This window comes from Cottoperca gobio, chromosome 9, assembly GCF_900634415.1.
Source record: "Cottoperca gobio chromosome 9, fCotGob3.1, whole genome shotgun sequence".
NCBI classification, from domain to species: Eukaryota; Metazoa; Chordata; class Actinopteri; order Perciformes; family Bovichtidae; genus Cottoperca; species Cottoperca gobio.
In genome coordinates this window covers 14001051-14022154 of record NC_041363.1, presented here as the reverse complement: position 1 = coordinate 14022154, position 21104 = coordinate 14001051, and the positions used below count along the sequence as shown (strand labels likewise).

The 21104-nt window shown below is 37.1% G+C and overlaps 1 protein-coding gene across 1 annotated transcript in view; it reads right to left on the bottom strand.

The window, feature by feature from the left end:
* grid2 (glutamate receptor, ionotropic, delta 2) overlaps nt 1-21104 on the bottom strand; it is a 432197-nt gene that overhangs the window by 163343 nt on the left and 247750 nt on the right. Inside the window, 2 exon segments of the mRNA XM_029439497.1 lie at nt 2844-3049; nt 20211-20498. Coding sequence (XP_029295357.1) covers nt 2844-3049; nt 20211-20498 — 494 coding nt within the window.

The window sequence follows — 21104 nt, the reverse complement described above, 5'->3', positions numbered from 1 at the left end:
TATTTAGGCACTTGCTTGCACAATCTTAATTGTCTTCCATCCTCTAATAACTGTCGAGGCATGCCATATCTCTCATCTTTTATGTTTTCTCTTTCTGCCAAGTCTCGAAACTTTGGAACAGCTTCCAGTTTACATCTAACATCAGAGCCTAATGCATCTGGGTGGGCGGTGCTCTCAGTGACAAATGACTTCACAAATAACTCTGATAGAGAAAAGACAAAGTCCCAATCATCTCTCTCTGTCTCCACATGTCTCTCTGCGTGCCTGTGTATGTCTTTCAGTCCTTGTATCGGTCTCTCTCTCTCTCTCTCTCTCTCTCTCTCTCTCTCTCTCTCTCTCTCTCTCTCTCTCTCTCTCTCTCTCTCTCTCTCTCTCTTACACCTCCACACCATCTTGCCAAGGAGAGAAATATGCGATCAATCTTATCCACCAATCTTTACCATCTCCTGACACTTCATCTAAGAAACCTCACTCCACTTGATGTCCAACTAAATTAGATTAAAAGACTGCTTTGTCAACCTTCCCAAAAAGGAGAGACAGAGAGAAACTCTGGAAAACTAATTTGGGTTCCACTCATGCACTGAAAAGGAGGACGACACTGCCATATTGTATAATGGGATAGCTAAAGCAATTTTTTCTGCACCTATTGTAGATCAGATCTCATTGGACGGATGAACAAGTGACAATCAGGATTCTTTCAATCTCCCAATTTTTTTACTCTTTCCCTGTATTTTGTCCAAAGTCTTTTTTAAAGTGCCACAATCAGCTCTGTAGTATTGGGGGGGGGGGGGGGGGGTAAGCAAGGTAAACGCTGTTCAAAGGGACACAGATGACGTAACTTAGATTTACCCTGTCAGTGAATTTAAAGAAAACATTCGTTATGAAGTAGAGTTAATGCGTTTGATACATATGGTGAGCGCATACGTAATTGACAAAATAATGTTATATCTGTAATACTAGTGAAGGAAGCGCAGTGTCAGTGATATTATTCCAAATACTCCTGGGTTTGTTTACAGCCTGTGAGATTATCTGATTGCTTGTATTCTTTGATTTGTGTGACTGTTATGTTGCAGTGTCACCGGTTCTCAGCGATCAAAACACCAACGTAACCAAAAAGAATGAAGACAAAAACTATAGCACCAAGACCACAAGGGATATCCATGTTGCTGTGCTGCTACTGGGTGTATTAGTACTGTAGGAAGTTGACCTAGCCTTGATTAAAAACATAATTGATGTGAGTTTGTGTGGAAGTGTTTCTCTTTTCTAGTGGTCAAAAATCACTTAAAGCAGCCTTAAATATTTCCTTAACACGGTATTCTGGCAAGCAGTGTAATTCAGTGTGCTTCCATGCTACATTTACAAGGCTAAAACTACAAACACACACACACACACAGCCGCAGGAACACAATTATACACAAATACTGATACTAACACACTCTCTGACACACAATAACACCCATCTTTCACCCCCTCCTTGTCACGCCTCTAACTAAATTACATTCTGATTGCTCTTTCTGAGGTCACTTTTAATTAAACTGAGATGAGAACATGACACATGGGATTAAGCCCCATCCTATCACTTCAAATTATGAATTCATAACTAATGCTGGAGCCTATTGCTTTCAACCATGACCTCCATATCATTTATGTATAAGAGCAAAAGGAACTCCCCTAATTGTCTTCTTCTGCAGAGATAAAGAGCATGACAGCAGGAGGTGGGAAGTGTATGTGTGTGTGTGTGTGTGTGTGTGTGTTGCTGTGCATGTATTTAAGTGCACACGTGTGAGTGTAGTAAGGGAGTAGTTAAACACAAATATTTAAGGAAATACAAGGATTAAAATGTATATGTATACATACGCATTATGCTTTAATGTAAGTTGTACTATATACCATTAACACTGACTTGACAACAGAGAGAGATAAGCAAAAAGTAAAAGAAAGAGACTGGAGGAACATAGAGAAACTGAAGAATATCTTCCTATCTCTAATGTACATTTTTATCAGTGCCATGCCATGTTCAGGGCATCATGAATGTTCATTGGACTTGAGAGGACTAGCTACTCTAATTTTAGCTGATCTGGTTAATTGGTAGAGACACAGAGAGCTCACTTGAGTAAGAAAAACACCCATGAGGCTCTATGTGCTCATGAACCTGATAACACACACATATATATGTATATATTTACACATATATATATATATATATATATATATATATATATATATATATATATATATATATATATATATATATATATATATATACACACACACATATAATATATACATATATACACATATATATATATATATATATACACACATATATATATATATATATACACACATATATATATATATATATATATATATATATATATATATATATATATATATATATATATATATATATATATATATATATATACACACATATATATATATATATATATATATATATATATATATACACACACACATATATATATACATATATATACATATATATATATATATATATATACTGTATATATATATACTTCTTTCGGAAATTCTTCTGGCAGATAAGTTGCAGTGCTGATGTATTCACTGAGATGAAGTCTGACTAACAAATCAATTCCTGATTGGTTCCAGTCCAGACAAGAGCTGCACTGACCTACACAACTATTTTCTATTTATTTACCAAAGCATTACAATCCTTAATATATTCTAACCTCTCAATAAATAGTTATGTGAGAGTATTTTTAAGTTAAAGATATCTGGTGAGAAAACCTTTAACCTTTTGTGTTTTCTACTTTCACAATGAACCGGAAAACATGGGAACAAAAAACAACCCTCCTTACCTCAGTGATAAAAGCCTTGGCAGTAGCTGGGCTCATGAACAGCACGGCTCTGCGTAGTGTGTCCCTGTAGCGATGCAGCTCTTCCACACGCATTGTTCTGAACAGACTTGTGATCATCATGTTGATATTAGATTCCACCTTCTGAAGGGATACGTCCATTCCCTGCTGAGAGGTCCGGTCAAGGAAATCCTCAATACCACGGATATCTGAAGAAAGATAGATAGAGATAAAGGTGAGACTATATATTTGGCTATAGAAGTACATACACATTCCTCAAAAAGTATTATGCATAAAAAGGTGGCGAGATAGAGAGATAGACATACACCTTCTCCAACACACAGATTTAGAAAAAAACATCACCAAGACCATCACTGATTACTTTACATCACATTCTCTGCTGTAGCTGATTGGTTATCTCTCTGCAGGAATAGGTTCAGTAAATATTCAACGCATGAGCTCTTACTGGCAGCGATTGCTTGTTATTAGTGAATTTATATTACTCAAATGGTATCCTCTGTAATAATCTGAAAGGCTTTTGTTGTCAGTATTGTGCATTCGTCAGCCCTGAATACTTTATTTCTAGAAACATGGAGCATTTTTAGAGATGCTCTCTCTTACACACAAACGTACACTAAGACAAGGACCATGACAACAAAAGCATATGGTCGTGACTCATCCAAAGAGAGTGGCATGCTGTTTGCCCATGTGGTCTATTGGTGTAGATACTTTGGGCTATTGATAACAATAGACACAATTATCAATAGCAACAGACCAACATTACGGTTTGAGTAAGCATTACAGTTGTACTGAGGTAAGAGAATCAAATAAATTCTAGGAAATACTTTTTTAAATGTGTGTATATGGGAGCATGTATAGATTTCTAACTATATGGCAGACATTGACTGTACATCTTTGACCATGCCTGTCCCAATTCATGTACATGTGTGTGAACAATTGTATCAAATATACAGTTTGAGTATTTGCATGTATGTGTGTTTGTTTTATTATATGTGATTTAATTCATGCGTCTTCTCAATTTCTCATTTTCTGTAGCTGGTATCTTCCTGTGGTCTCTAGCCTGTGATCGGTCCAAGGCCTCTTCACCTAATACATGCTACCTTTTTGTAAAATTCTTCACAAATATAAGATTGCAATCTCTGCTATGCTGACGACACTCAGCTTTATCTACTGCTAAATCAAAATGATGAGGGTAATTTGATGACCATTACGGACAGTCTGACAATATAAAAAAAAAAGATAATCAACTGAACAAACCGATGTTTGTGTTCCCTAATGACAAAAAGGTTTGCTGAGTATACAGTATGAGTGCTACGGAGTGCAAAATTAAGAACAGTGTAAGGAATGTTCTTAAATTTAAATCTCATATTTTTCAAAAAGCATTTTTTATACACTGTACACTATACATGTATATTCCAACTTGGAGATTAAGAGAACAAATTACTCATGACACCTTTAAGAGTTTTAAATTGAAGCACCAAACCATTGTAATTATCTTGATTAATAGTTATGTTTGTATGATAACGAAACCATGAGGCTGGTCTCATTAATGTTACTACCTGGACTCCTCTATTCTTAATGAGTTACAATGCAGGTCAAGGTAATCCTAATTAAGGCACTTTGGTTGAGACCACTGCTAATGATGTTGGAGAATGTGTGTGTGTGTGTGTGTGTGTGTGTACATGTGTGTGCCTCTGCGAGTGTGCGTTGTTATGTAAAGCAACTACCTAATGATATATTTGATATGGAAAACAGATGACACTGTCGTCATTGCCACTTTCATGACATGGCAATTAACTGGAGTGATTAGACTTGATAAGGGCCAAAGGGCTGATTGCATCAATGCCAAATATTGGAAATTTAACAACAATTTAAGAGAAGAGACAGCATACAACAGCATTGATTCAGAAAGGAATTATATTAGAAAGAAGTTAGAAAGAAATCATGTGCACATATGTACACATAGTCTAACAATATCAAGCAGGCTTTGTGCTCAGAAGGTTAAGCAAGGACAGTGCGAGACATTTTGAAAAGTTTGTGCGTGTCAGAAATCACATCAATACCTTTTTCCACACGAGTCTTTCAGCAACAACAACATGACATGGCGAAGAGAGCATGAAAGCAAAGTTATAGTAGTTTGTTGAGTATTTATCTAGCAACTTTCTTTCACACTTTCCTCACAGGGACCCAATCTGTTTACAAGCACATTGTAAAATGGAACATAACCTGTGTGTCTCTTTGTGCATACAATTTTAGCTTGATAAAATTATTATTTAAAAAAAAAAAGGTTTCACTGTATGGTATGTTTAATAATTGTGACCTTGTTGTTTTATCTCGTGTGTTTGTGTGTGATGATCAGAAAGGTAGAAGAGCAAACTAAATCTTTAATGGCCATACACCAAAGCTCTAATCTGTGCAGAAGCAGAGTTATCAAGCCATTAACATCAAATTAATGTTATTAAATAGCAGGAATAATCATTTGTAGTACTTGTAGTAATTACTATTTGAATATATTATCATTGGCAGCACAATCATCATCACTAATACTCTGACTCCTAATGAGTACTGTAACATGAACCAGCTTTAACATTTTTTATTTTATTTTTTAAAGCTCACATGTCCATCCATAAACAAAGTACATACAGACAGGCTAATGCAAATGTAGGATTACATGTAACATGGGGTGTGTATGATGTCCTCATTTACTTACGATTGAAGGAACATAAATCACAGTACATGCAGTGGCCATTCAACTGAGGTTTTAAAGAGTTATTGTTTTACCCACACACACAATAATATCCCAGTGTTTTAGATTACCATGACTCTGTCTTTCATCTCAATAAAAGCGTAATCACATTTACTTTCCTATCGTCGTCAATAAACAACAGAGCAAACACAGTCAGAAAGATGTATGATTGCACAAACACTATACAGTCATAAGCATACTGTGACCAGTCTATGTAGATTCAAGCTGAGTTCTTAAATCTCCATATTTATCATTGCACAGCCACTGCCATTCATAATCAATGGCACCAAGCTACCTGCACATTTAACACTGTGTGATTTATGTTTTTTATGCTAAGAAAGCTTTTGTAAATCAACAGAATCAAAAAGCTTTTCTCACCAGAGCAAGCAGAAGTTAAATAATGTAGAGAACCCAAAGAGCATTATACTCGGGTGCTTATTGGTATGCATGTTATTCTCGTTACTGTTTTTGATTTATATTACAAACGCATTTGTGCTACTCCAGTATTCACCAATTTGTGCTTATCAATTGGCCTATGTGTAAGTACAGTTTGCTTTATGTCATGTCTGCCTATTTTAGTGGCTGTATTATAGACATATGTGTCGCCTTGTACCTGATAGTTTACCTGTCAGCCATTCTCTCTATCTGTCTGCACCTGCTGACTGACTAGTGGCCCGCTCTGGCTTTATTTGCACACATCAATCCTTTCTCCACACTGGCTTATAGTCCAAGTTGTATGTCTAATGCATTCGCCTTGCTCCACTCTTTGAGGAGCTAAAAGAACAAACCCAACCGACTCACTCCATACAGTACATCAAAATCCCTATATCAAACACTAAACAATGTATTTGTAATGTAATGTACCTGTGCAAGCCATGATATTTGACTTGATTAAGGACAATGTGAGACATAGTAAGATGTATAGGCTATAAAACAATCATTAAAGACCAACTTAACTTCCTCCAATCCTCAATTACATTCATATTAAAAAGTGCAAAACAACAATAGAATAATTGCAATGTAACATACAGAAGAGTTCAGCTACGATGTGTGAGGTATTCAGTGGAGGAATGTGTTTTGAGCACCTCTAGGAAAAGAAAAAAGAAAAAAAAAGTAATTGACTTTAAAATGGAGAAATATTCTGGTCCAATTTTACATATTAATAGTCAAAAGCATCCTCATTTTCTCCACCAGAGTCCAGTTGAGTGCCTGCCTCCTGTCGTTCAAATGAAAAAGCTTGATCATGTACTCCCCACTGCTGAGCGGATCACTGGTTGTCAGCTGCTTTCCATCAAGGTGCTTCAGGACACCGTAACGGATAAAAAGACGGATAAAATTGCCACCGACCTTGCCCACCCAGGCAACTATCTGTTTGAGAAACATTCCTCTGGGATACAGTACCGGTCCATTAACAACATGATCACCCATCACCTCAACAGATATTTCCCCAAGCGCTGTCACCTTACTCTACCACTCCTCAAAAGTAATCCATGCAAAGGCACACTGTGCATCCACACAGTCCCATGCCTCTTCATCCTCATCTAATAGGATAGAATGGACTATTCCCTGGCTCCTAAGTGTTTGTTTTACAACATTTAGTAGTAATGGTGGCAATATGACCCTGAGTAATTTCATGTTTTGTACACTGCCACTTTTTCACAACCAAATTGAGCAAATATACAAGGCATCATATTCTCTTCAAATGCATCCATATTGTGTACTACAATGTTGATTGTTAAGTTTATTTTTGCAATGTTCCTCTTTGTTACTTCTACCTTTGATAATAACGTTCCATAATGATTTGAGTGATTTGAGCTCGTAAAATAGAGCTCCAGCCATGTCTCCATTGATCATCTTCTTAAAGCATCTTCTCCCGCTTTCCAATATTCCACTACGCATTATTGCTATAAGTGCTATATTGTAGAAGTGGAACTGAAAGGACATTTTGCAAAGAAAACTCGATCAACTGGAATGGTTTCCATAATTCCCTATAAAACAGGTTGAGGTTTGTATGGTACGGTTGTCTGTGTGTCCCTTTCCCCCATTTGTCAAGCTTCCCTTCTTTACCTTCTATCCTCCAAGTCCCTGGCTCAAAGTGAAAGCTAGAGTTAATGTAGTGTAGCAGCCAACAGCAAGCAGGGATTTCACCTGCATGTACCGACCAGCTCAGTGGTACTCTGTCTGTGTTCAGAAACTCCCACTCATTTCTCCCCTGCTTGTTTTCTCCTCATCCCTCTCTCTTCCCTTGGCTTTTCATCTGAAACCTTCCTCCGTTTCCCCTGTTTGATTTGTGTTCTCTCGGGCTGAATCTCATTTTGTGAGTGTGCAAAGCCAAAGCTGTTTTTCCACTCTGGAAGGCATGTGTCATGTGTAATGTCCATCAATTCCACACTGGAGTCTGGTGTTTGCATTCTACCAACAGTGGTTTCAACTAACTGGGAGATATTTTTGACCAATCCCTCACCCCACAAAATTAATAGTGATGTGAATGTAAATCAGAAAAGTAATTTCAAAATGTAAATTTCCTATTTTGTTCTTCACAATTTGCAACCATAACGATACTTTTTGCAATTAGTCAGTTAAGGGTTTGTTTATTTACTTCTTAAACATATTACCAACATGAGCTATAAAATCAGCCTGTTCTGTTGATATAATCACTGACTGTCAAGACAATCCACGTGATTTTAGGCCATTAGCTGCCTTGTTAATGGGAAATGAATTATAGGAAATCTGAACAAAGATCTGAATGTTTGAGTTTGCACTGAGAACACCCTTTTAGAGGGAGGACAGCAAAAGAGGAGAAAAAAACATTGAACTTTGCAATGTGAATAAATGAAATGGACCAACAGTGCAAAGGGAGGTGTTAACACATGCGCTATTATACGAGATTCCCCTGAGTGTGGAGTAAGGGGAAAACATCAAACATCTGCAAATGAGATTCAGCCTACAACTCCCTGGTTGTCTGTAAGAGCCTCCCTGCTCCCCTGTTCACCCTCTCTCCCTCCCTGTGCTTGACTTGCAAATCTTCCCCACCTTCAAATAATTAAGAAAAATACCAAACTTTGGCCTTGTACACTTTTGATATCTGACTTTACAGTTTCAGGCCTTTCTCCTTCCTGTTTCAACCTTCCTCTCCCTGCCCGGGGCATTTAACTTTTGTTATAAAGCTATTGGGGAATAGCCAAGCATAACGGGTAGTGACTTTAGAAATAGGCACTGTCTATCCATCCATCCAATGTAACAGCTTTGAGGTGCTTGCTCTCAAGCAGGGAGTGAAGCTTGATCGCCCATTGTCCCTATCATAATGTGAGTTTCTTTGCTTTCATTGAATCCATGCTGACATAAATTAGTTTCACTCAAGTGGTAAGGCGAGCTGAAGGAGGAGTAGTAAGGTAAGTGTGACCTTGCATGAATCTGCATGACTATCCATTAAATGCCAGGGTGATGTTTTACAAATTAAATTCAATGGACGTAGTAGTACAGGTTTCATAACTGTATTTTGTTTGTACTTATATAAGGTATTGTGTCATTAATGTTGAAATATTGACTTGGAGTAATATACTTCATCTTAGAATGTGAAGTCAATGTTCTTTTTAAGTTGCAGTCCTAATAACTTTCTTAATGTTTTTTAGTGAAAGATATAATTAACATATAGTTCCCATACAAATGAGTATAGAACTTTATATTTTATTATTTTACAACATTGGATATAATTAGAATTTATTGACTCTGAACATCCGAAAAAAACTAAAATGTTAAAAGGCACCATATTTGTAACTAAACCTCATTTTCAGAGAGCCATTACAGAAAGGAGAACAAAATATAATTTTCAATTGAGATAGGGTTATTTTTGTGCAACTGCGTCTCGTGTTATCTCCACCCTGTTATGCTGTTAGACCAACATCCTTATCTCTTTGCTTTGTCTTTCCCTTTAGCCTTTACCTCTGGCTATCCTTATCTCTGCCCCAGGCATTTCACTGTTGTATGGCTCAAAGGCAGTCGCTCTTAAAATATGAATTGAGCCTAAAATGAAATGCAGGCCTGTTTAAGCCTAGGCCTAGAAAATTAAATCATCAGCTGAAGTTGTGGTTGAAAATGTTCAAGTAGCTTTAGGGATCTGAACGTAAACTTGGGAAGTTACCTCCATATAGGAAATGAAATGTTTTAGGCCCTGAAGCATCGGTAGTCTTCCTGAGTGCCTACTGCTCTCTAAATTGTCTATTCTTCAGATCTAAGTGCCTATCTCTGTTCACCACTCTTTTGCTTTATTTCCCTCCTTCTCTTCTTCTCTTTCACACTTTTTCCTCTCCAAGCCCCAGGCCTTGCATTCCCAGAGTCCCCACAGAGAGCTTAACCAACACTTGTAAAAAACCAACACTTTATAAAAGGCTTGGCAGCTTTTAGGTGTGCATCACCTTTCTTATCTCTCCAAAACGTATCTGGCTTTTAGTCCCCCCCACACACACACTCACCCTATTCTCTGGCTTTCACATACATTAAGTGCTTAAACTTCTCTCCACTTCCCTCAGCTCCCTTCTTTCTTATTACTTTTATGAGCTATTCCCATGCCCTGAGCGACTTTGACATGTTCTAAACTGCACATACCACTTAATGGTTATCACTCAATTGGACTAAAGGATTTTAGTCACAAGCACATTTTCCTCCAAAACCAATGCCCTGGGATTCTAAACCCTAAGTGGCCCCGGGGTGTGTCGTTTTCTGACAAACCAATTTTAAAACAATTGAATTGTGACTTGGAGATGTTTCAATTCTGCAATGCTGCCAGTGGACATTGGAATGATGAAGAAACTACGAAGAAGACTTATCTGTGCTGCAACTGGAACATGAAAGAACAACATCCAGTCGATACCTGGTGTAAGATGCTCCACTGCTTTACACACAATACTGTGTATGGTAGCATGGTACATCAAAAAATATGGTGAAAATAGTGTGAATAAAAGTGATACATAACTTATTTTGTTCACTCATTTCATGTATTGTGGGTGGCTGCCCTCTCCCTGGCCTGACTATATATTCTGAAGTTCTCAAAAAAAAACATGAGAATTTTACTTATTTCTTTTTTACATTTTTTTAGCTTCTTAGGTCTTGTACTAAAAAATGTATTCGAAGAAGTCTGCCATAACTTAGTCTCTCTCTCAACTTTTTATTGCCATATCACCTCCAGTGTCCTCCAAGGATCTAAACTACTACCATGGAGTCTCTTTGTAAATGGTTTTACACCCTTTTTTGTTGTTATTCTGTTTATCTGACTGCCTTTTACTCTGCCTTACCACATTTGCTATGCCTTTAGATCTCTGTCCCTATCCCCTCTCTGCTTTGCTGTTTCTGTTCTCCCTTATATATTCACAATCTCTTTTTCTCACTTGCTCTGTGTACAATTGTATTCCGGAGGAGACAAAGTAAGACATGACCTCCCTCTATATAGCTTGTAGACCTTTGGTGTTTGGCTCATAGTGTACCTGTTTTCCTCCATTTTTCTGAATCTGCCTTCATCATCTACTTTCCCACGTATCTCTTGGCATAGCTTTTATATATTTTTCACCTTCACTTTTACCTCCCACAAGCTCTTACACCTGAAGCGTCTCTGGGCTTCACAATCGTAAAAAAAAAGTCCATCACTCATAGTTCCTTATTCTCTTTCCCCTGTTTTGTAAACGACTTCATACTTGTCAATTTCTTCATACTCTCCCACCTTTCCTCCCTCACTCAATTTTGTCTCTTGCAGTTCACATACGGTTCAAATATGGCAAGTCAAACTTCTAGTAAAGGTACAAACAAACATCCATGTAAAAAGAAGTTGATAGTATAGTCAATGTATAGCATCATCAACAATAGGATTGCTCAGCGCAGTGTATTTGCGCCTAAATATTTTATATTCAGTATCTATTTATCCGTTGGAAGTCAAGGCATTTAAGGAAGAGAAAATCCAAGAAGTATCCTCCCTAAAGCACCCTCCTGTTGTCTGCATGATTTCTTTGTAAATGACAACAAGGACTAATCATGTCATTGGTTGAAAATAGGGACGTACAATTGTAACTCAAAAGTCACCGGTCGCTGTAACCTATAAACAAACGGTGCCATGGCAGCAGGAATGTTTTCAGCTACTTGTAAACGACTGAGGATTTGAATAACATGGACATGTTAGCAAGACTTTGAGATGCGGGAGATCCTGGTTGTCCCACAGGCAAGCGAACAACGCCATCACATTAACCGAACATCTCATGGTACAGCCAGCTATGAGCGCATCTGTTTTTAAAGCATTTTCTATTTGTATCTTCTTTTTTTTTTCAAATACATTTGCAAAGATATACTTCTGTCGCCTGTTCCATCTGTTATAAAGTAACAAACCCAGTGAGTATATAATGTTATTGCATTATCAATAAATTAGCAAACTTCATGAAATACAAAGCCATGGTACAGTGAGTGAAATATGCATTTCAGTGTACATTTTCTGTGATCCTTTTGTAAAGCAAAAAAGAGTAAACCCCCGGCCTCGCTGAATTTCCAGCACAAGAGGTGATTAATATGCATCAATCCCAGGTTGTGCCCCAGGTCGCATCCGATAGTCATGACCAGGGATTAACCTGTGCTGACTGGCTTGGTTTAAATTGAATAAAGAAGGGTTGAACACCAGTTCCAACCCTGGTTATTGGTGTAAAAGAGAGTGAAACCTTGTGATTTCCAATTTCCTAAAGATTTCTTTTCATCTGTCTTCCCACATAAAGGTCCACATTTAATTCCATTTCAGATACAATTCTGATTTTACATCCAACTCTACTTTAACAACAGAACATTAGAAACGTTTGTTCTATGCACAAACCACTTCTGTATTAAGGTCCATGTCTTTCTTCCTGTCTTCTTGTTATTACACTTTTCTCTGCTCATTAACTGTCTCAGCTGTCTCTGCCCTGTCAAGTCTTTTTCTTTTACACCTCTACAAAGGAGCAGATGCAGCAAGTGAGGTGGCACACTTCACTGTGACATCGGCAGGCACAATACGGTCCACTTTTCTTCTTTGTATGAACCCATAAGATCAGTGCTTGACATTTTCACACTTTTCTATGTGTGTTGGGGAGTTTCACATTGTCTGGTCCATTACTCACTAATGAGCAAATTGTTAGGAGGGAGTTTAAAGAAAGGAGGGAAGTATATTTCAAGGTATAAATTTAGTTTTAGAACTATATTATCATGCTTTATTAGGCAGCACTATGCAAAGTGACAGAGCATGTTTAATAACCATAGACAAGGGGCTATAATCAGATCTCCCACCCACACTTTCAGTGCATGGCCCAGACACAGGGCATTGCATATAGTGGAATGCATTATGACAAACGGGGCCTGGTACAAATTGTATCGTCTTGAGGTGGCCACCAGTTCACCATTTTGATTTCCTATTTAAGTTATACATATCTGCTAAAATATTAATAACAACAGACTCCATGAAACACATACACAAAGTATGCAGGTAATGGACAACAAGCAACAAAGCTAACAATTTTAGAAAATTGCCCCATCGACCGCAATAGCAATATGTGACTTGTGTTTCAAACAGCCAATCTAGAGACCCATAACTATGTCAGTGGAAGCAACACTCCTCACATAAGTATATATGTATATAGTGTAATGTTTACCTATTTCCATTTTCACTCACTTTTACTTGTAACAAACAAAGCTTAATAATAATAAAAAAAACTGGCAACCTAACAAGCTCACACTTTAAATACGGCTCTTTTGTTTGGCTATAACCTTTTACTATTGTGCCTCAGGCCTCTCTTGTCATTGTCTAAAAGCAAAACGAAACAAATCATCTTAATGTCAACAATGTTATTACCACTAAGTGATACTTCCCACATTTGCTCAACGAGGCCAGTGTTGCTGCGACCACTCTGACTGGACTATGGGCAAGGTCACTTAGCAGGAAACTGTAACTTGTCAATCACATATTTATGAATATATAGAGTTGTACTATGTGAATACAAGACACCTGAGAACAGATTGAAAATAAGTGAAAGAGAAAACAGATGAGAAGTAAGAAAAAGCACGACAGAAGAAAAGAAAATAATATTAAGGGAGAGGAAGCGAGATAAACTATGAGAGGATGGAGAGAGATATAATAGAGAGAAAACATGTGTTCTCAGTGTCCGGAATGCACCAGTAGAGCTGAAAATAGGGATTGGGACAGTTGCACTGTAGCTTCATTTGAGAGGACATACTCGACTGTCTGTTCTCTAAATAACTCTTCTTGTACAGAGGCGAGGCCTTTTGGGAACATTGTTATCATTTAAAAAGGCCATATCTCTCTCTTTCTTGCTCCCTCTCTCTCTCTATCGCTTTCTCACTCTATCGCTTTCTCACTCTCGCTCTTTTGCACTCTTTCTTTCTCCCCTCTCTCCTTTAACATGGGGTGAAGCCATTAGGGAACAATGGTGATATCTTTAAAGGGCCTTCTGTGGTTGACAGAACAGCACTGCCAAAACCCAGAGGATCTATGTGCTGAATCAGTGGTCACAGAGCACAGAGGGGATAGAGGGATTAAAGTGGGTTATGAACATGTGTGTGTATGTATGCATGTGTGTGTGTGTGTGTGTGTGTGTGTGTGTGTGTGTGTGTATGGGGTCTATTGTGTATATATTTTGTGTGAACTATACCCCATTTAGTACACATTTCGGATTTAAACCAGTAGGTTGAAGTGTGTCTAGCTAGAGAAAAAGATGGTGTTCCTACTTTCTGTCCTGATTAGTGTTAAGGTTAAGGTCAGAGTAAAATAATTTTCCCAACAGGCATGAATATATTTGTTGTTAATTTGCATGCAACTTAAAATAGTTTGAATTCATATTGGGTAATTTAGGAGAAATGAAGAAGAAAATCACATCAGTTGCTTCAGATTTTAATATAACGGAAAACGCCTCAACCATCAAAACCCTGCAGACTTGTATTTCACAGTTCATTTTCTGGAATTCTTTTGTAAAGCAAAAAAGAGTAAACCCCCCACCGACTCGCCGTATTTCCAGCACAAAAGGTGATTAATATGTATCACTCACATCTGATAGTCATGACCAGGGATTAACCTGTGTTGACTGGCTTGGTTTGAATTGAAAAAAGAAGGGCTGAACACGGGTCAGATAACCCTGATCCAACCCTGGTTATTGGTGTAAAAGAGAGTGAAACCTTATGATTTCCAATTTCCTAAAGATTTCTTTTCATCTGTCTTCCCACATAAAGGTCCACATTTAATCCATTTCAGATACAATTCTGATTTTACATCCAACTCTACTTTAACAACAGAACATTAGAAACGTTTGTTCTATGCACAAACCACTTCTGTATTAAGGTCCATGTCTTTCTTCCTGTCTTCTTGTTATTACACTTTTCTCTGCTCATTAACTGTCTCAGCTGTCTCTGCCCTGTCAAGTCTTTTTCTTTTACACCTCTACAAAGGAGCAGATGCAACAAGTGAGGTGACACACTTCACTGTGACATCGGCAGGCACAATACGGTCCACTTTTCTTCTTTGTATGAACCCATAAGATCAGTGCTTGACATTTTCACACTTTTCTATGTGTGTTGGGGAGTTTCACATTGTCTGGTCCATTACTCACTAATGAGCAAATTGTTAGGAGGGAGTTTAAAGAAAGGAGGGAAGTATATTTCAAGGTATGAATTTAGTTTTAGAACTATATTATCATGCTTTATTAGGCAGCACTATGCAAGGTGACAGAGCATGTTTAATAACCATAGACAAGGGGCTATAATCAGATCTCTAACCCCAACTTTAAATAATTAGAGGTTTTCAGAGTAATGCAGAAGAAAACCACATCAGTTGCTTCTAATTTTAGTATATGGAAAATGCCTCAACCATCAAAATCCTGCAGACCTACAGTCAAGCAAACAGTTATATAAGCAAATTATATATCCAATCAAATATGTGTGAACTATCTCTCATGATTTCCTTATACATTTTTAACATATTGACAATACAGTGTCGCCCATGCAGAGCTTGGACTCTCATCACATCATTCATCATGGACGTTAGACGATTTTTGTTTTTGCAAAGTTCAAGTTATAGGGATAGTTTGGAGGTTTTGAAGTGGAGTTGTATGTGGTTGTACTTATTCATAGTCAGTGTATTACCTACAGTAGGAGAAGCAGAGAAGAGTTACCAAACGGAATCTTATCAATGTACTTCTGTGGTCGGGGCCGTCAGCAAAGTGTATTTTAGCCACCTAAAAGAAAGCCCCGGCAATAAAAGTCAATATCAGTTTAAGTGCACACTATATGTATATATGTACGCCTAATGTCTCGGTTGGCAATCCCCTAGACAACAGACTTCTTACGTCATCAGAGCTAGCTATTTCATTGACATTCAACTGATGTTATCAGAGTAATCTAGATGTACAGTCACCAGACGTTTGACAGAAGCATAATCCATGTTTTCACAGACATTGCTGTGCTAGAAACTGGACCTCACATAATTGTCGTAACCATGTGGGAAAACAACGTTCCTTCAAAAGACACCACCACGCAATAACAAATATCCCTATCAAGGAATAGAGGAGAGAAGTTGTGTGTTGGAAAATAAAGACTTGCCATTACTTTGATAACCATTATCTTTTTTTGCCTTACACTCCTTACACATGTCCTTATTGTGTTATAGCATTATACAATGGCAATAAACTTATACAGTGCTGCCACTTTAATTAAAGCTCACACAAGACATTATTCCATTTCAGTCACTTCTAATTTATCATTTATGATACAATACGCACATACTCCATTATGTTGCGAGACAGAAGGAAGCAGACGATGACAGTTATGTGTCTTTTAAAATGTTATAGTTATGGTAGGTATACTGTGTAACCCAGGACTCAGATTCTTCTTTCAAACATTGTTGTCACTTTGGCATGGATGTATAAAGCATTATGAATGCTGAACTTATAATGCATTATGTCCACCACTCATATTACTTTATAAACCCTGCTCTTTTTATAAAGATTTTTATAAAGCCTTATAAATGTGTTATGATATATTGTGCATATAATGCATTATGGACTTGACCTTCGTATAAAGTGTTACCAAACATACTTTTTATTGTATAGCACATATTCAGTTTGAGCCTGCAGAGCGCATTGCAAAACATTTCCACTGCAGAGATCCCATTGGAGATCAATGTATACAACACATTCATTGTGTTAATTTAATACAATAAGTGAGATGGAGGCCTATTATGGCTATAAGGATTAAATCAACACTGAATCACCTAAGGCAGTAAACTATTACACTGCTCTCTATGGGCTAAAACTTTTAGGTGTGTTAGACTTTCGTCCACCCACCGATGAGTGATGTCACAACTGGTGTTTTCCATTAGTTAACAAAATACCTGCTTCATCATCACTCATTGGGGTGTGATCCAAATTGCAACATGCGTTTAAGTTTCGGCCCATTAGGAGCAGTGCTCCAGCAGTGTACTACACTGTATGACTCAGAGTTAAATTACCTTCACCCTTGCACATATAAAAAATGCCAGAACAAAGAAGGTGGAGCAGGACCATGAACGGAAAGCGAGAGAGAGACCCTTTAGTATAGTGACAGCAAGTCAATATAGGGTCTGGAGTGCAAACTAGACCAATACAGGGCAGTATGATGGCGTACAACTGAGAGAGTATGTGCTGTATGTGAGTTTGATTAAGTTTGGGACCCTACTTCCAAAGAGAGGGGCAGCTGTGTAACAAGATGTGATGATATGAACTTGTTTTACCCAAGCAATCGGAAAGGTTGGCCTCACATAGGACACCATATGTAACACAGACCACATGCACAAACATACCGACGCATTATGAATACACCTATACACGCACAGAAAATAGCAAAGTAATATTTCTGTAGAAGGAAGGTAAGAGACTGTAAAAACAGAGGGGCACTTTATAAAAGTGACATGGATGGTTCCAGTCTAATGTTAGAGTTAATGGACTGGAAAGAGAGAGGGCGAACAGACAGAAAGAGGGAAAAAAAGGGTAAAATAAGACAGCCTGCACACTCGCAGGTAGACTGATGTGTCATCAACATAAAGATGCATAAGATACATATGCATTTGTTTGTGTGCATGTGCACATGTCCATGTCTGTTTGTGTGTCTGTGTTTGTTTGGCAGAGAGACAGAGAGAGAGAGAGAGAGAGAGAGAGAGAGAGAGAGAGAGAGTAATGTTTCTGACTTAAACTTACATCCATTAGCTCTCTACTGTCCTACCATGCTGAGAAACCATTGATACTGTTGCATTAGATACATTTCAAATTCACATAACAGCAGTTTCATAGAACTACTACTGCCCTAAAAATGCACAACGCAGTATCTGACTTTCTGACATATGTCTTATTAAAAATATGATGCCAAAGGTATGAGTCATTTCTGCTCATTTTCAGCTTTTTAAATTTGTAGCAACATCAAAACTGACCCAAAAACTAAGCCAAAACTCAGTATGTGCACCTTGGCTGTGTAGTTACTGCATTCTGGCTTGGTAATCTGTGTGATGTAGGACGACAGCTACTTGCCTCTACTTGTTATCTGTAAGGGAAATTTATTTTATTTTATTTTAGTTATTCAATTTGTTATTACACTTAATTGAATAAGGAAACAGCCAATTCAATTTAAGAAAAAACTAGAAACTAGTTTAGCAAATCTCAGGAACTACCATGTACCTTTTTTAAGACTAGATATGTGATTTGGTGTGGTTAAGCTTTAAATCAAATACTTAAATATATGAAATGTAAGTTTATGTATGATATTGTTTCCAATAAGTGTTCCAAATAATCATATTAATTACACATGATTGGCCTAAATTAAATATATGTATACCAGACAGACAGATAGAAAGACAGAAAGATAGAAAGACAGAAATACAAAAAGATAGAAAGGATAGAAAGATAGAAAGATAGAAAGACAGAAAGATAGAAAGATAGAAAGATAGAAAGACAGAAAGATAGAAAGACAGAAAGACAGAAAGATAGAAAGATAGAAAGACAGAAAGACAGAAAGATAGAAAGATAGAAAGACAGAAAGATAGAAAGATAGAAAGATAGAAAGACAGAAATATAGAAAGATAGAAAGACAGAAAGATTGAAAGACAGAAAGATAGAAAGATAGAAAGACAGAAAGATAGAAAGACAGAAAGACAGAAAGATAGAAAGACAGAAATATAGAAAGATAGAAAGACAGAAAGATAGAAAGATAGAAAGATAGAAAGACAGAAATATAGAAAGATAGAAAGACGAAAGATAGAGATAGAAAGGATAGAAAGACAGAAAGATACGAAAGACTAGAAAGACAGAAGACAGAAGATAGAAAGATAGAAAGACTAGAAAGATAGATAAGATAGAAGACTAGAAAGATAGAAATATTAGGACAGAACTAGAAGATAGAAAGACTAGAAAGATAGAAACGATAGAAAGACAGAAAGATAGAAAGACAGAAAGATAGAAAGATAGAAAGATAAGAAGACAGAAAGATAGAAGATAGAGACAGAAAGATCGACAGATAGAAAGATAGTAAAGACAGAAGATAGAAAGACAGAAAGATAGAAAGATAGAAGATAGAAAGATAGAAAGACAGAAAGATAAGATAGAAGACAGAAAGATAGAAAGACAGAAAGATAGAAAGACAGAAAGAAGAAAGATAGAAAGACAGAAAGATAGAAAGACAGAAAGATAGAAGATATGAAAGATAGAAAGATAGAAAGACAGAAAGATAGAAAGACAGAAATATAGAAAGATAGAAGATAGAAGACAGAAAGATAGAAAGATAGAAGATAAATAAAAGACAGAAGATAGAAAGACGATAAGATAGAAAGATAGAAAGATAGAAAGACAGAAAGATAGAAAGACAGAAAGACAGAAAGATAGAAAGACAGAAAGACAGAAAGACAGAAAGATAGAAAGACAGAAAGATAGAAAGACAGAAAGATAGAAAGATATAAAGATGAAAGACAGAAAGATAGAAAGACAGAAAGATAGAAAGACAGAAGATAGAAAGACAGAAAGACAGAAACAGAAAGACAGAAGATAGAAAAGAAAGACAGACAGAAAGATAGAAAGATAGAAAGACAGAAAACAGAAGATAGAAAGACAGAAGATAGAAAGACAGAAAGATAGAAAGATAGAAAGATAGAAGAAGAAAGACAGAAAAGATAGAAAGACTAGAAAGATAGAAAGATAGAAAGAAGAAAGATAGAAAGATAGAAAGATAGAACGACAGAAAGATAGAAAGATAAAGAATAGAAGACAGAAATATAGAAAGATAGAAAGATAGAAGATAGGAAAGACTAGAAAGATAGAAAGACAGAAAGATAGAAAGATAGAAAGACAGAATAGAAAGATAGAAAGATAGAAAGATAGAAAGACAGAAAGATAGAAAGATAGAAAGACAGAAAGATAGAAAGATAGAAAGACAGAAATATAGAAAGATAGAAAGATAGAAAGACAGAAAATAGAAAGATAGAAAGATAGAAAGACAGAAAGATAGAAAGATAGAAAGATAGGGTATTTTCTATTGAATACTGGTATTATTGATTGCTTTGTTGATTATTTCCTTACCAAAATCAGAATCATAGAAGAGGATGAACTTCTGCCAGCTGTACTCAGACACCACTTGCATGATGACCTCATTGAGATAGACGGGTGGGCGGACATTGAGGGTGTAGTCATCTGTTCCAGGTATGCGACTGGTTTGTTGGCAGACGGAGCGAGGTGATCCTGCTGGGGAGCGCTGGATAAAGAGGTGGGGGATGTGCATGGCATCGGACAGAGTCTGAAGGCTGCCCGCAGACATGCAGCCGATTGAAGTAACCAGAGCCAGGATACCACGGTTCATCAGCTCACAGGCTGGATGGTCGGAAGGGAAGCAGCAGAGACAGAAGAAGGAAAAACAAAAGAGGAACTTGTTATTTTTCAAAGCATATAAAGGAAAATATGCTTTGGTAAAGAATCCGTAGTGGTAAACTTATCTGTTATGACTGTAGGCAATACCAAGGCACAGTTCTGATCATAGTAATTAATTTTGGCAAGCGTGCACCAAGGCGAATGATTCTTATTCTAGAGGTCACCACACTGCAGCACCTACTACATGTTGTGAGTTGTTCCTGCTTGTTTTCATAAGCATTGGATAGTTATCCAAAAGAGAACATATATGAATACAGAGAAGGAAAGAACAAGACATATACATACATAGGTAAAGGTATTGTGGGCTCCATGTAAAAACCCACTCTAACACAAAACAATACTTTTTTCTACATTACTCTATTGTTGGAAAATGCAGGCAAGCCTCCAAGAACCTGAAACACTCTCATTTCAAGCTGTCAAATCGAGCACTGTGAGTCATTATATCAATGGATGGAGACATGGACAGGATAAAAGTACATATAAAGAAAAGGGGATCATGTGTCATATTCTTATGCAATTCAAGAGTCTGTCAATACTTGTATTATGATA